Source organism: Mustela putorius, unplaced genomic scaffold (genome assembly GCF_011764305.1).
Source record: "Mustela putorius furo isolate JIRA1106 unplaced genomic scaffold, ASM1176430v1.1 tig00003898_pilon_pilon_pilon, whole genome shotgun sequence".
Taxonomy (NCBI): domain Eukaryota; kingdom Metazoa; phylum Chordata; class Mammalia; order Carnivora; family Mustelidae; genus Mustela; species Mustela putorius.
In genome coordinates this window covers 541,333-559,040 of record NW_025422047.1, presented here as the reverse complement: position 1 = coordinate 559,040, position 17,708 = coordinate 541,333, and the positions used below count along the sequence as shown (strand labels likewise).

The following is a 17,708-nucleotide window of genomic DNA, read 5'->3' as shown; positions in this document are numbered from 1 at the left end:
TACTTTCCTTTTTCTAAATTTGCTTATTCTGGACATCTCATATAAATGGAATTATATAATAATTTCTTCTGTGACTGGCTTCTTTCACTTCACATAACGTTTTCAAGATTCATTCATATTGTAGGATATATCAGTATTTCACCTGATTTTTATTTTTATTTTTTTAAAAAGATTTTTATTTATTTATTTCACAGAGAGAGAGAGAGAGAGAGATCACAAGTCAGCAGAGAGGCAGGCAGGGGTGGAGGGGAGAAGCAGGCTCCCTGCAGAATAGAGATCCTAATGCAAGGCTTGATCCCAGGACCCTGAGATCATAATCTGAGCCAAAGGCAGAGGCTTAACCCACTGAGCTACCCAGGCACCCCAGTATTTCACCTGGTTTTATTGCCAAATAATATTCCATTATGTGGATATAACATATTTCATTTATATATTCATCAATTAGTGGACATTTGGGTTATTTCTCTGTTTTTGGCTACTGTAAATAATGCTACTATGAACATTCCCATACAAGTTTTTGTGTGGACATATATTCTCATTTCTTTTGGGTATGTATCTAGGAACAGAATCACTGTGCCATATGGTAAGTCTATTTCTAACTTTTTGAGGAGCTGGCAATCTATTTTCTCAAGTGGTCACACCATTTATGTTCCCACCATAAATATGAGTGCTTCAGTTTTTCCACATCCTTGTCAAACACTTGTAACTGTCCATCTTTTTATTAGAGCCATCCTCATGGATGTGAAGTGGTATCTCACTGAGGTTTTAATGTCCATTTCCCTGATGACTAATGATGTTGAACAACTTTATATGTGCTTACTGGAACCTTTTTTTCTCTCATCTCCATTTGAAAAGCTTTTCCCTCTTTTTACTCCCACAATTTTGAGGTTTTCCTTCTACATCACTATTACTATTGAATTGTTCCCTGAACTATGTCCCTTTGGTTAACATTTACACAACACATTCCCAGGAGAGTCTGTCATTTCCTACTATTTCTATTTCTTTCCCCGCTATGATCTCTCTTCCACCCCATTTATTTGGTAAAAAACCTTTCTTCTTATTATTGTTATTATCTTATAAATATTCTCAGAATATTTAAGGGGTTAAGTAGACATATTCTCTATGTAACATGCATCTCACTTGTGGAGATATGTTCACTACAAATAAGGATTTGTTATTAACAGTCTTTTTCTCTTGGTAATCTGTGGATACTCTTCCACTGTCTCCTAATTTCCAGTGCCATGGATTAGAATTATGATATCAGTCTGACACTTTGTAGATAATATCCTGTTTTATCTGGACACCTCCCAGATGAATCCTTACAGTTTAAAAATACCAGAATAACCCTAAGTTTGAGTTTTTCATCACTGATCTTCCCTGGAACTTCTTTCTGTACACTTAAGTCTTTACCTCAGTAATTTTTTCTATTCATTTAATTATTGCTTCTTTTACATTTGTTTCTTTTTCTGGAACTTGTATTAGCCACATTGGGTGCCCCGAATCTACACTCCCAGTCTCTTTTTTTCAATTTCTTTGTAATTTTGGCTCTGTGCTTTGAAATATTTCTTCCACTAGATCTGCCAGGCCAATAAATGATCATATATTCATTCCTTTATTCAATTACTATGCACTGCATGCTTATTATGTGCCAAGAAAGTGTTCTAGGCATTGGGTGTTGACAAAAGATTGGCAGTGTATATGGAAGAAAAAGTTCCTGCCCTTATAGTGCTAACATTTTAATGGAGATAGTATATATTTTTTAAAGTTTTTATAAAAAATAAAAATAAAAAATAAAAAAGTGTTTATACATGGATTGGGAGTCAGTATTAAGTATTTAGCTGGGAAATTACATGTTTTTGCTCTATAAACTTTTTTTGCACTTCACTTGAACTTCCTTAAATACTTCTGTTATTTATTATTTTCATATTCAAGTTACTGTCTCCTTCAGCATTTCTATTTAGCTACTCTACCACACTGTTTATTCTAAGTGATCTTTCTCTTTCTGGTTGCCTGGCTTCCCGACATGGGCTCTTCTCCTTTATTATCTCAGAGGGGCTTAGGTTTCATTGACAAAGGACCACAAGTGACTGGGAGCAGTCTCCAGAGAATGAAGAGACAAAGCAGGCGTAATGCCCGTAGGTGGGCAGTCCAGTGGGCAAGCCTTATACAGGCCCACGAGGAAGCCTCCCAGTGTTCAGGTCACATTACATCTCCCAGCCTCAGAAAAAGAGCTATCAGTCCCCTGACTCTTTTCCTTTCTTCTCTCCCCCAAGAGTCCATGGATCTATACCAAGCCAAGCTCTTTCCTGGATCTGCCATTGTTATCCTCATCCAAGGCTCTTGTCCAGCCCCTGAGGAACAAGTCCTGTGCCATCTCTCACTAACAGATCACCCACAGAGCCCCGGGCTCACTTGCACCTAACTGGTCACTGGATCCAGGGGCCATCTGGCTCACATAAGGCTGGAATAAGGAATAATTATGTGGAATAAATGTCACATAAGGCAGGTTGGAATCAGGAACAGAGGGATGGTGGGATTTCACCTTCCCAAAACCTCCTCTGAAAAGTACATTTTGTTTACAGACTAATACTAAAAACACTCAAATCCTGGCAAATAGATCAAAAAATTAAAAAGCCTCTGTTAAGTCCAAATATCTGTGGGTTCTATCATTTTCAACTATTGCCCTTAATGCTAAGCTCTGAGAGAGAAGGAAGATCTTAATGTTACTTGGACTTAAAGGATATTGACTAGATGGAGGAATGAATCATAAAATAACTATGTTACATAAAGGAAGTCAGACAAAGGAGAGTACATTCTCTATTATTCCATTCATATAGAATTCTAGGAAATGCAAACTCATGTTTAGTTACAGAAAGCAGATCAGTGGTTGCCTGGAGACCAAGGAGTTAGGTGAGTGGATTACAAAAGGGTACATGGAAACTTTTGGAGACAATGGAAATGTTCATTATCTTGATTATGATAACTGTTTCAGGGGTATATACAGATGTCAAACTCATCAAAATGTATACTTTAAATATGTGCAATCTATTTTATATCAGCTATACTTCTATAAAACTTTATTTTTAATTTTTTATTAACATATTATTAACATATAATGTATTATTAGCCCCAGGGTCTGTGAATCGCCAGGTTTACACACTTCATAGCACATACTTTCCCCAATGTCCATAATCCCACCACCCTCTCCCTACCCCCCTACTTTAATAAAACTTTAAAAGAAATATTGGTAGGGAAAAATATTTGCAATTTAAATCACAAAGAGCTCATATCCTTAAATATAAAGAACATGTAAAGATAAAGAAAAACACCAACAGGTAAGAGGTATGAATAGAAAGTCATTGAGCTTTTGTGAGTTTGAAATTTTCCATAATAAAATAAAAATAGATAATTTTCAAAAAATATTAACATACTATCCCTAGCCCTCATATAATTCACAATATGGTTGAAGAGATATGAAAATAATTACAAAGCCATTCCAAGTTCGGGCCATACTACCAAGTATATGTGCTGATGGATATGGATTGATGCAATAATCAAAGTGGGGGTAGAGGATCAGGCAAGTCATCTTGGTCTTCAGATGATTTGAGTCTGTACATTTTTTTGTGGTACACAGAAAGTAGGCAGAAGAGAAAAAAGAGTTCAGATGAAAAAAATATGAACAAAGGTGATGTGACGGGGGAAAGATAAAGACAGCTTTTGGAAAGGACTCTTACTACAGGTTCACCATTCTTAATAAAACCATCGAAATCTCCTGTCACCAAAGGCTCCATGTAGTGGAAGGAACCCACAGGAAAGGAAAGGAAATCTAATTTATTATGTGAAGGTATGGAATGGATCAAAATCATTTCCACTATTTATGCAGCCACAGTCAACCTTTACCATGTCTTTGCTCTTATCTATATTAGCATTTTTCTTTAAACAGACTTGTCTTTTTACATAGCTCATTCTAAGATCCATGAAAAGAAATACAATTTTTTCTAATACACTAAAAATAAACTCCTCTTTGATACATTCAGTAGTATATATAGTCTTAAAAGTTATATTAAAATTATTTCACTTACTCCATATGCCCATCATTAACACATAGTCTTTAATGAAGCCTCTATTCCTATCTCACTGATAAGTATACATCTCCCCAGAAATTTCAGAAGCAGAGGGCTAGTAAAGGATTGTCAGAGTAAACTAGTTTCATTGCTTGTTCAGATTTCTCAATTTTCAGCATCATTTGAAAGAGTATTCTACACGTGGAAATATTCTACACCAAATCTGAAAAAAAAAAAAAAATCTAACACATGAAAAGGCAGAAGCAGCAATTAACCTTCAATTAATTTTGAGAAATACACAGAGACAAAAGAAACAGAACCTAAGAAGAATTAGTAACTACTGAGACAACAGAGCAATAAATAATTATGTGACTATTTAAAGTAGAAGGACAGTGTGGTGTAGTGAAAAGAAAAAAGGCCTTCAAGTCACAGAGATCCTCGTCTGAATTCCGTGTCTATCACTTATGACAGCCTATCTGACTTCTTGGCACCTAATTTTCCTCATTGTTACATTGGGGATAATAGTTACCTGTCCTGACTGTTGTGAGGATTAAATAAGCCAGTATTTGTAACATGCCTGGTACACTCCAGGTACCAGGAGTACCATAATGTTGAAGACATTTTGTAATGTAAAGTCATTCCCTTTTTCAAGGTGGCAAACTAATACATGCTAAATTCTTTAAATTTACCAGCTTACAATCTATTTTGTAACCTATGCCAAATGTCTAAATTCAATCTGAAATGTGAAACTGGATTTTACAATATGCTACAACTACACTTAATATTTTTATAACCCTAAACTAAATGTTGCTTTGAGTATAGAATATAAGAATATTAAGCAGTATGCATGTATATATATTTTGAAGAAATTTTATCTTTATACCATTAAATGAATTCCAATCTGGTGTATACCCTTTGGGGCAAAAGTAGTAGGTGGTACACAGAGGGATGGACATGAAGCAAGGAAAACTGGGGAAAGATTCTTAAAAAAAACTCTTTTAAGAGTATTGAAATTCAGGAAGTTGTTCTTTCTGACAATGATGGAATCTTAAGGGCTCAGAAGGAAGGCAGAAAAACACATCTCACTGAGTCATATTTAAGGAAAACTCCTGACCCTCATATTTTAATTTTTTAAAAGATGTTTAAATTTATTTATTTGACAGACAGAGATCACAAGTAGGGAGAGAGGCAGGCAGAGAGAGAGAGGAGGAAGGCTCCCTGCTGAGCAGAGAGCCCGATGCAGGGCTCGATCCCAGGACCTGAGATCATGACCTGAGCAGAAGGCAGAGGCTTTAACCCCCTGAGCCACCCAGGCGCCCCGACCCTCCTATTTTAAAACAGCAAATCTGATATTTTCTTAGTTGGGTCGGTAAAACCCCACTGAAAAGTTAAAAGGGCGCGCGCATACACGCGCACACACACACACACACACACAAACTCTTACATCTTTACCACAGAATGTGTATATATATATATAATTTTTTAATTTTCATTTTTTAATTTTTTATTTTAAGTAGACTCCACACCCACTATGTGGCTTGAACTCACAACCCTGAAATCAGGAATCTTATGCTCTACCAGCTGAGCCAGCGAAGTGCTCCCTGAAAAGACAAAGAAATTCTTTGTCTACTTCAACCTATTTCACTGTTAGTCAGTAAAAGAAAGAAGTCACATCACCTTCTTTAGAACATAAACTTTCATGGGTAATAAGCAGAATAGAAGTCTAACAGCTTGTGGATTCTTAACAAAATTTAAACTCTATTTAACACAAAGTCTCTCTTTCAATCCATTTGGATTACTTGACAGTTAATGTCTGGAGATGCAGCAGTTCAATACCAACACAGGTTCCTTTCTCTTCTGAAACTATCCTTAGAGTCCTATTTCAAAGGAAGAGGAAATCTTCCAGTCTGCTAACTGTATCACGGTAAATCCAGCAAGGGAATCTGCTTAATCCATGGACACTATAACAAGATCTAAGGAGCTAGGGAGAAGATCTGGAATAATTATTTCAAAGAAATACTTCAACAAACTCAGTAAATACTTAAATAAGTGAAAAGAATGAAACATTTATACCTGATTAAGTAAATGTAATAAACAATAACATTCAGTTGCACTGTTCCTATAAAAACTATCACAGATTTGGTAACACACCAAATCCTGTGGATACATGAGCATCAAGATATAAAATAATTTACTCTTAAAAAACTATGATTGGCATCATGGTGTGACGGGAAGCACATAAAATTTGTAAGTCTGAACACCGGCTCTGCTACTACTCACCATGTAGCCAGAGGCAAGTACTTACTGAACACAGCCTTGGTTTCTTTATCTCTAAAAAGGCATTAACATTCACTATCCCATAGAGTAAGGAGAAGATGAAATTGATAATTCTTCCTTAAGTAGCTTCATCTCTTGGCTCCCTTCACACATCTAATATGCTAACTTAAACTTTTTTAATTTCCCACCTGCGCTGTACCTTCTTCTCATACCTTCTATTGTTTTAATATTACTTGTAATCTTTTCTAGACTGATTCAAAAATCAGTTGTATCCCAACATCTGAGGTACCTGTCTAGAGTCCCCTCTAGGCAATATTATTATTCTCTCCATCACCTGTTACCCAAAGCTGTTTCTTTTTGTTTTTTATTAAACCACTAGTCACAATAAGTAAAAGGCAGCTCTTATTTTTAGGATGCTGTGTCACACATGTGTTAAGTGCTTTATATTCATTTTTCCCATGTAATTCACAACTACCATGTAAAGTAGGTACTGTTATTCCTTTTATCAAAGAGTAAAGTAAGGTTAGAGAACTTAACTTGCTCAAAGTCACTCAAGTAATAATTAATACAAATTATCACTACTCTTAATTAGCAATAATTAGTAGGACTGGGATTCAAAGCCAGGTCCTTGGCTCCAAAGCCATTCTGCTGCCTTTGGTGGGGAACTTACACTTCTGTGCCTTGTAGCCTTCAGAAAAAAGTACAACACTTGGCATGATATTTGCACTGAACATGTGTTTAGTGAATTTAAAAGGCAGAGAAAAAGTCCTATTTACTGAAATAGCCTCTTAGGTGCATTTCACTGATTTTGGAGATACACAATGATATGACAAGGTCTCTACGACCTCAAGGACTAGTCAGCTGGGGGAAGAGAGACAAGTATAATACATAATGCAATACAGATGTGTTTCATAGGATTTTTATGGACAGGCTGCTGGGAAAACATAGGACGGGGGCACCTAAACTGAACAGGGAAGGAGGAAAACAGTCAATCAAGAACGATGTTAGGAGGGGTGCCTGGATGGCTCAGTCGCTTATGCATCTACTTTAGCTCAGGTTATGATCCCAGGCGCTTCCTGTTCAGTGGGGAGTCTGTTTCTCCCTCTGCACTCTCCCTCTGCACTCTACCCCTGCTTGTGTGCACACTCTCTCTCAAATGAAGTTAAAAAAGAAAGATGTTAGGAAGTCTGAGTTTCCGTTTTTCCCTTCAAAACTAATTAAGCAGGGTTTTAAAAGATCGGTATTCTAGGAGCTAGCATGGCAGGGATCAAGGTACTTCTTAAAATTAGATTATGTCTATATTCATATTTCTACTTTATCTCAAATTGCCTGTCTAGTTCAAATAAATCTCACCTTTGAAAAAACATATTTTAAGGGCGCCTGGGTGGCTCAGTTGGTTGAGTCTGCCTTCAGCTCAGGTCATGATCCCAGGATTCTGGGATCGAGTCCTGCATTGGGCTCCCTGCTCAGAGGGGAGTCTGCTTCTCCCTCTCCCACTCCCCCTGCTTGTGTTCCCTCTCTTGCTGTATCTCTCTTGTCAAATAAATAAAATCTTTAAAAAACATTTAAAAGAAGGATTTTGCTTTCTAAATATGTTGCATTTATATGACAGTATGTATTTTTCTCTCTTCACAGATACAGACAGAAAAAGAAGGAAAAGAGTAACTGGTTACAAAACTGGCTAGTTTAGAAGTGCTTGTCATAAAACGATGAACAATTTAGATTTTTTTTTTAAGATTTTATTTATTTATGTGACAGAGAGAAATCACAAGTAGATGGAGAGGCAGGCAGAGAGAGAGAGAGGGAAACAGGCTTCCTGCTGAGCAGAGAGCCCGATGTGGGGCTCTATTGCAGGACCCTGAGATCATGACCCCAGCTGAAGGCAGTGGCTTAACCCACTGAGCCACCCAGGTGCCCCAACAATTTAGATTTTTAACTCAGAAAAACAGGGGGCTAAAACTTATTACATTTTAAACAACTGCTCTCAAAACACCATCTATAGTCAAAAATGTCATAATCCTAAAAAACAAACAAAAAACCTTTTAACTAAGTTTAATTAAGTTTTCCCCATATGTTTCCCTAATTTGGCCCTACAATAAAGAAAATACAATTTAGATAATATATTCCCATCAGTTGTTCACTTACCAAACAACAGTTCATTCAAGTGGACACTTTCAGGCTGTCATGGAAAACGCCAAAATAAAAAGCCTTATTAAATTCAAGTTAGATTATATCTGTCACTTCTTCTTTGCCCAAAGCAATAACTACGGAAGAACATAAATTAAGCCTAGCATGTCACTTATTACAAAGTTGGCTACTATCAAAAATGTTTTACAACTTCTCTAGGTAGTTGCTAATGGATTAAATGACTTCAACACTATTGTAATTTAAGTAAAGTAGATTTCACCAAACATGATGGGACCAGTAAAGATGAAATAATAAAAGAGTAGAGATGGTGAAGAAAGGAAATAAAAACCAATGAGAAGTGAAATGAGATACAGATAGACTTTGCTTCTTTGCATTTTGTGAAATTAAGACAATAGCAAAGCCAAAAGCCTAAAGGGATTAAAATCTAAAGGCAGCAAACATAAGCAACTAAGAAATTTTAACTTAAAACACACACAATCAGGAAAAGAAAACCTTAACTTCTTTGCACTAAAGTTGGGGAGAATCGGGTTCAAGCTCAAAGTAGGCTAAACACTTCAACTTATCACCCTTGACTATACAGCAAAATGAAAATAACCTGGCGAAGATTTTCCATAAAATCCTAACTCTCAGGGGCAGCTGGGTTGCTCAGTGGGTTAATCCTCTACCTTTGGCTCAGGCCATGATCTCAGGGTCCTGGGGCCGCATGGGTCTCTCCGCTCAGCGGGGAGCCCCCCCCCCTGACCCGCCCCATCTGCCTCTCTGTCTACTTGTGATCTCTGTTTGTCAGATATATACATAAAATCTTTAAAAAAAAAAATCATATCTCCCCCTGGTAAATTCTCTCACTAGAAGGAAAAAAAAAAAGGCATTTTTAAATAGTCCCTGTCTGTTAAGTTAGAGATTCTTAAAATTCATAAAGAGACGAGACAGTAAATAGCAGTTAACAGAAAGGAATTATGTGTTACTTGCTATAAAGAAAAGTTAGATTCATGGAATTAAAGGAATTCTGAGAGATTATTCTCTTAACCTTTACTCAGAGACAAGAGAAATTTTTTTGACAATTTTTGAAACATATAGTTTTAAAAAATAAAAGGCTTCAAACTACACCTGTATTTAATGCAGTATCAGCGCTATAACTGCATGTTTAAAAATTCAAAACCACAATTCCCCCAGCAAGTCTAACTGTTACCGCTTAGAGAAAATAATAGGGATAATCACATTCATCAAACTTACTAAACCTAATGCTAGGATAGTCAGCATAATGATCATATTGTACTTCTTTCATTAAAGAGCTCTTAGATCATTTGCTACTGAATTAATGTTTAACTGGTAAACTGAGGCAAAATACTGAATAACCTTAAAAGTCACAAGTGCAGAGTCCACTGCACAAAACTACTGAACCATATACTCTTCCCCTTTATGTACTTTTCCAGATAAATTTTAAACTGTCCGAGCAAAAGGTGCAACTTAAATTCCGCATAAATTGACTTCTACTGTGGCTTTCTTTTTGCTTTAGAAGTCTTTTCTTACATTGCCACTGATTCAATTTCACCTGTAGGTAATGAACACAGAACTCATTGTGGGGAAAACCAACCAGAATGTGAAAAGAAAGAAGTTATCAGATATACAAGAGAGTAAAAACAGTTGATTGAGAAAGACTTTACCACAATACTTTCTCTCCTTAATATTTTAGTTACCACTTTTTTCACAAAGACCCCATTGGTTCCAAAAGCTCCTAAACCGAGTACTCACCTAGTTCATCCGAATGCTGAATCAGGGCTTTTATTTCTGCTAGGCTGGACTCTCTCTCTTTGGGGACCGAAGCTGCTGCCCCCTCCTCTGGGTCCTCTACCTTTGTCACCGTAAAGTGCGGCATTGTTACAGTTAGGAATTCTTCGCTCTTGCTGTGAACTTCCTTCCAGTCTACTTTCCCTGCCTACCTCTTACCGTGCCCCTTCCCAACTCTAATCACTGCCTACGGGAGACCGGGACACGGAATAGGGAAGTACTTTCTCATCACGTGACCTACAGCCCCAAGGGAGTGGAACGCTGAAAGACACGCCTTCCACGGTGTTTATCATTCACTCAAAGGATTAAGCACTCCACCCCTTACTTATGGTTGTTAAGCTCAAGAATCCCAAGAACTGTTTAGGCAGCGTTCCCAGAGCTGCCAAAAGCTGAGAGTGGGCAGAATTCATGAACTGCCGCCCACTGTGCACTCACCCACGCATTTCCTTAACTCAAGTTATTTCCAAACCTAAGTGCTCGTCATGATCTCAGCCTCTGCCCTCATATTTCACCCGAGAAAGATTAAGGAACAGTTCATTATACAAACTTTCCTTTTAAAGAAAAACTGGCACTACATCAATTTAGAAAATGAAACAAATTATATATAAGCTTCTGTTGTTGCTTTATTTTAAAGCATATGAAAAATAGTAATTTCTTAGTGTTCAGATGAGAACACTAATTCCACAAGCATTCAGTGAATGTCTGCATATTTTATACAAGGCATAGTTCTAGACACTGCAGTGTATACCACGATATCCAAGAAGGGACATTAATATTCCCAAAAGCCCAACTTCGTTTTAAAAGAGCAAAACGTTTTTAAAGAGAATAGTTCAGACTTTTTCATTGTACCGGGAGAACAAACATAGTATTTAAAATAAAAGAAATTCAAGGAAATCCTTCTAATTAAGAGGTGTACAGTTCCTTCAACACATTTAACATATTTAATTCTTGGTGTGTTATATCAGATAACTGTGTCAAATGCTCAGTTGATAACTTTAACTATAGAGTATCTCTGAACTTAGATAAGGGAGTTCAGTAAATTGAGCCCTGTGTTAACTTCCATGTTGATGATGTAATATAAGGGCTTTGTTGCTGGTAACACCTGACTTGTAAGACTGCACTAAATTTAACAGAGAAGGAATGATAGTTTACAATCCTCATTTATTCCTACACTATTTCTAAAAGAAAAGAAAGCCAATAGCTGTTGAAGACCGACTTTGTACTCTGAACTGCACTAGAAACTTTCCATTATGATTTCATTTAATCAGCACAGAAACATTAGGCTAAGAAACTTGCTCAAAGTCACAGAGTTTATAAACAGCGAAGCCCAACCTAAAAACCTGAAGTACCCTTGTTAGTACGTGGCATAGAAGTTTCATACAAAGAAAACTCATATACACCCCCCAACTTTTATTTCATGGGTTCCTGTATAGCACTGATTTGTAATCTGGGCTGCACACTGGAATCAACTGAGGAGATTTGAGAACTACTGAGGTCTGGGTCCTATCCCTGATACTCTGATTTAACTGCTCTGGAGTAAAACCTAGGCAATAAGACTTTTAAAAGCTCCCCTACCTCTCAGATGGTTTTAACAACAGCCAAAGTTGCAAATTACTAGGATTTGGGAAAGAGAAAAGTTCATGACCTAAGAAATCTTTGTAAGTATTTTATCTTTGAGAGAAACCCAAGTCAGTTGTAGTGCACCCTTCGTGATTTTTCCATATATAACAACTCAGGTAGCTACTCTACTAATTTTTTCAAAGTAACTTATCTATTAAATTGTCAAAGATTTCAATATCATACTTTCAGTTCCCAATTCTTTAATATTTCACTACCACTGGATATTTCCAATGGGATCTTGCCTTTCATATTTACTTAATAAAGAGACCTGATCTATGGCTAATCATCTACAGTTGAACACCAACAATGACTTTTATAATCTGCATACAGCTCGTGCATATGAGCATATGTCAAATGTTACCCTGTTGCTTCTCCCTTTAAAAAAAAAAATCCTCAAACTAAAGAAATAGGAAGATAACACATTCCTGTTAATCTGTGACAGGAGTATTTATTTACCAACTTAATGCTTTGATACCATAGTGCTCAGCAATTTAAAAAGTTCTCTTGTAGAGTGGACTGTAGATAAAAGTGCAGAAGCATAAAAAATTGAGAGCAAAGTTAAAGTAATACAGAAAAAATTTGGAGGAGAACTGGTAAAGCTGAGGGGAGTGCTGTGTGTGGAGTGATTAGATAGAGATGGTAGGATGTAAGAAATAGGTATTTAGGAATGCCTGGGTGGCAAGCATCCAACTCTTGGTATCGGCTCAGGTCTGATCTCAGAGTCCTGAGATTGAGTTCCCTCTTACTCCTCCAAACAACGTGCTCAATGTGGTGTCTGCTTGGGTTTCTCTCCCTCTTCCCTTGCTTCCCCCTTCCATAGAGTGTACACACTCTAATAAATCTTTTTTAAAAATTAGAAATAGCTATTTAAAGTACAGTAAACTATCACAATGGGGGTACCTGGCTGGCTCAGTTGGTAGAGCATGGGATTCGTGATCTTGGTGTTTTAAGTTGGAGCCCTATATTTGGTGTAGATTACTTGAAGAATAAATAAAATTGCAAAAAAAAAAAAAAAACCACTACCAAAATGAGGTACCACTGCATACCCACTATGACGGCTAAAATTAGTAAGTCTAAAAACACCAAATCTGGTGAGAATGTGAAACAAAGGGTGCTTTTTTATACATTGTTACTGGGTGTAAATTGGTTCACTCATTTTGTTAAAAGATCTAGCATTGTCCCCTATAACCCAGCAATTGCACTCCTGGGTATTTATTTCCGCAAAATGAAAACATATTCCCACAAAAGGACTTGTCTGAGAATATTCATTGCAGTATAATTAACAATAACACCAAACTGGAAACAAACAAGATATATACCCACAGAAGAATGGATAAACAAAGTATGATATACTCACACAAAAGATTAGTATTCTGCTATAAAAATGGCTCAGTGATACATGTAACAATATGGATGAGTCTCAAAAACATTATAGTAAGTAAAAGAAGCCATAAAGAGGGGTGCCTGCCTGGCTCAGTCAGTTAAGCAGCTGCTTGCAGCTCAGGTCACAATACGAGGGGCCTGGGATGGAGCCCCCATCAGGCTTACTGTTCAGTGGAGAGCCTGCTTCTCCCTCTCCCTGTGCCTGCTGTTCTGCCTACTTGTGCTATCTCTCTGCCAAATAAAAAAATAAAATCTTTAAAAAAGGGGGGGTGGGGCGCCTGGGTGGCTCAGTGGGTTAAGCCTCTGCCTTGAGCTCAGGTCATGATCTCAGGGTCCTGGGTTGGAGTCCCACGTCTCAGGCTCTCTGCTCAGCAGGGAGCCTGCTTCCTTCCCCCTCTCTCTCTTCCTGTTTCTCTGCCTACTTGTGATCTCTGCCAAATAAATAAATAAATGCCTTAAAAGAGGGCACAATATATGAATCCATTATATGAAGTTTTAGAACAGGCAAAACTAATCTATGGTGCAAAAAAACTAGGACAATGGTTGCCTCTGGGTATATGGGAGTGTGACAAAAATTCCCAATGTGAAAGTAATATTCTATATCTTGTTAGAGTTTATTCCATAGGCATATGCATCCATCAAAATTTAATTGATGTTCACTTAAAATTAGTGTAATTCATTATATGAAAACTTTGCTTAAAAAAGAAAAAAAAAAAAAGCTGCAGGGGTACCTGAGTGGTTCAGTCGGTTGTTTAAGCATCTGCCTTTGGCTCAGATCACGATCTCAAGGTCCTAGGACTGAGGTCCCAGGATCAAGCCCCAAGTCAGGTTCCCTGCTCAGTGGGGAGCCTGCTTCTCTTCTCTCCCTCTGCCCCTAATCCTGGCTGTGTTCTCTTGCTGTCAAATAAATAAATAAAATCCCAAAAGAAAAAAGCTACAAATACTGAATTCTAATTAATAATATGCATTTTGAATTATCTGGGGGAGGTGAACTGATATCTGCAATTTACCTTGAAATGCAAATAATATGTTAGATGAACAGATACATAATATGAAAAGTACGTAAAAATGTTAGTAATAGACTCTGACTTGTGGATGTACAGATGTTCACTATAAGAATCTTTCAACTTTCTATATAATTGAAAATTTTCATAATAAAATGTTGGAAAAAATACAGTGAACAGAAGTTCAACAAACTCTATAAAGATCTCTAGATCGAAGTATAATCACTTATGGGTCAAATTCCATTTCACATAAAATTTAGGCAGTTACATAAATGCTAGTCCTGTACTTTGATTTTATAGTGCTGAATGCTGTTTGAAATCAGAGTCATCATACAGATTTGAAATATTCACAGTTTTATATATAAAAAAAAAAAACAACTAGGGTGGGCCGCCTGGGTAGCTCAGTCATTAAACGTCTGCCTTAGGCTCAGGTCATGATCCTCAGGTCCTGGGACAGAGTCCCGCATCCAGATCCCTGCTCAGCAGGGAGCTTGCTTCTCCCTCTCCCATTCCCCTTGCTTGTGTTCTCTCTCTGGCTCTCTCTCTCTGTCAAGTAAGGAAATAAAATCTTTTAAAAAAATAAAAATAAAAATAAACGATGGCATTTTTAAATAGTAAGACATAGGGGAGGCTAGGGCAAAAAGGGCATTTATAATGGCATTACTCTCATAGTGCTTTGTATGTTAGGTCAAATATTATACATATTGTATTTATGTTTCTAATCAGTTTCAGTAAAACTTTCTGACTACATTAGGCCTGTTTTCCTAAAAAAGCGTACCTGCCCATTCTTTAGAAGAATGGATCTACTATGGGTAATACTGTAAAAGTACAGTTTACCAAGCTACACAACCCAATTGCCTCTTTTTAATCACAGCTAACAACCCATGACAACTAGCATTTTGTTTTATTCAACCCATTTATTTAAAAAACAAAGACAAATTAGATGTATTGAAAAGACCTAAACAAGGAAAAGTCGGTGGGAAATTTTCAACATAAGAATTCTCTTTCAGGTTGTACTATATTGTTATACTACATCACTCAGTTTTAGAGCTAATCATATATGTATTTCCTTTTTGTTCTCAGAACCTGAGAACTGTATTGTACAAAGGCATACACAAATAATCCAGAACCACATATGTTCTGAAGTGATTCTTTTTTTTTTTTTAAGGATTTTATTTATTTATTTGAGAGAGAAAATGAGAGATGGACCAAGAGCAAGGGAAAGGGTGGAGGGAGAAACAGACTCCCCGCTGAGCAGGGAGCCCAATATGAGGTTCGGTTGCAGACCCCAGGATCATGACCTGAACCGAAAGCAGATGCTTAACCGACTGAGCCACCCAGGCACCCAGCTAAAGTGATTCTTAAGAATTTAGTAATCCATGCTAAAAATGGATCCACGATGCAAAAAAACTTCTATAAGTGAGCAGTAAGCAAATCCCTGGAATTAAAGAGCCACATACATTTTGAACACATTAGTTTTTACCAAATGTCATTCTACTCATTCCTGAGAGCATCTTGTAGATATAATGTTAAGTATTTAGTAACACATTAAATAGTATTCTTTTATTTTTAATTAAAAATGCAACCAGATCTTGATCAATGGTATCAGCATGCTAATAAAAAGCTGGAAAAGTATAAAATAGACCAGACTTGCTTCCATGACATACACACAACGTAGACTTAACTCATCTTATCTGTCTACACCTTTTCATAGAATTCAGTCTCTCGGGGTGCCTGGGTGGCTCAGTGGGTTAAGCCTCTGCCTCTGGCTCAGGTAATGATCTCAGGGTCCCCGCAATCAAGCCCTGCACCATCAGGCTCTGCTCAGCAGGGAGCCTGCTTCCTCCTTTCTCTCTACCTGCTTCTCTGCCTCCTTGTGATCTCTCTGTCAAATAAATAAATAAAATCTTTAAAAAAAAAAAAAAAGAATTCTGTTTCTCACACACACACACACACACACACACACACACAAATAAATTTGGTGGGAGCAGTGTGCAAAGAACAATGGATTCTGATTTGGAAACAGATCCAAATCTTAGGAATCTCTCCTAAACCGGAGTTTGAAGATACTACTCAGAGTACTTTATCCACTATTAAGATCCAGCCGCACTTGAGAGAACCTTTAAAATTATAGCCAAGTAGGGGCGCCTGGGTGGCTCAGTGGGCTAACGCCTCTGCCTTTGGCTCCAGTCATGATCTCAGGGTGAGCCTACTTCCTCCTCTCTCTCTCTCTCTCTGCCTGCCTCTCCGCCAACTTGTGATCTCTGTCAAATAAATAAATAAAATCTTTAAAAAATAAAATAAAATTATAGCCAATTAATAGTTTTGTGCTTAAGAGTATTTGGTTTGTAATGAAAGAAGATGGGATTGGGAGGGAGACAAACCATAAAAGACTCAATCTCAGAAAACAGACTGAGGGTTGCTGGGGGGATGGGGGACAGGCAAGGGTGGTGGGGATATGGACATTGGGGAGGGTGTGTGCTATGGTGAGTGCTGTGAAATGTGTAAGCCTGGTGATTCACAGACCTGTACCCCTGGGGATAAAAATACATTATATGTTTATTAAAAAATTTAAAAATTTTTTAAAAAGGGGAAAAAAGAAAAGTTGGTTTGTTACAAGTAGTATTTTTACAAGAAATAGTAAAGAAAGTGTAATCTACTTCCAAGCAGTTGTTTTTTTTGTTTTTTGTTTTTTGTTTTTCTCCAAGCAGTTGCTTCTAATGTAGCAAGTTATTACTTCAAAATATTTAGGATAGACATTCTCATTGAATCACTGTAACTGCCAGCCAGCAACTAAATATAAGTAGAAAACTGCATTACGCTTTAGTCTTCTTGATCAAGGTAAATTTATGATAAACTTTGAGTAACAAAAGTTTTGTTTTATTCTCAGCTGTAAATCCTTCACACTTTTTATTCTATAATTCTAACAATAAATCTGTAATAATTCATCTTAAGAGATCTTGTTTGACAGGAAAAAGAACTGAATTACAGTATTTCTTTAAAATGTCTGGATTATATAACTTTTAAAAAAGTATATAACTTCCAAAAATTTTTAATTTCTTATCTTCAAATATTAAGAGAGGAAAGAGATCATGTATTAGAACAGGGATTCTTGGGGCTCCCTGGGTGGCTCAGTGGGTTAGGCCTCTGCCTTCAGCTCAGGTCAGGTCATGATCTCAGGGTCCTGGGATCAAGTCCCGCATTGGGTTCTCTGCTGGTCAGGGAGCCTGCTTCCTCTTCCCTCTCTCTCTCTCTTTCTCTCTCTGCTTGCCTCTCTGCCTATTTGTGGTCTCTCTCTTGTCAAATAAATTTAAAAATCTTAAAAAAAAAAAATTTTAGAACAGGGATTCTTAAGGAAGATTCTTAAGGACCAACCCACTCCCAGACCCCCATTCAGTTACTCAGGCTTCAAAGGGCCACTGGT

General features: G+C 37.2%; 1 protein-coding gene across 5 annotated transcripts in view; it reads right to left on the bottom strand.

Moving 5' to 3' along the window:
• SLC12A6 (solute carrier family 12 member 6) overlaps nt 1–17,708 on the bottom strand; it is an 88,377-nt gene that overhangs the window by 61,264 nt on the left and 9,405 nt on the right. The window contains exon 1 of one of the 5 annotated variants that reach the window (XM_004751018.3): nt 10,242–10,545. The exons of 3 other annotated variants lie outside the window; for them this stretch is intronic. In XM_004751018.3, the coding sequence (XP_004751075.1) occupies nt 10,242–10,365 (124 nt within the window). In that variant the 5' untranslated portion in view covers nt 10,366–10,545. Of the gene's footprint in view, nt 1–8,486; nt 8,502–10,241; nt 10,546–17,708 lie in introns of those variants that run through there. One more of the 5 variants, XM_013055368.2, reaches the window with a different exon arrangement.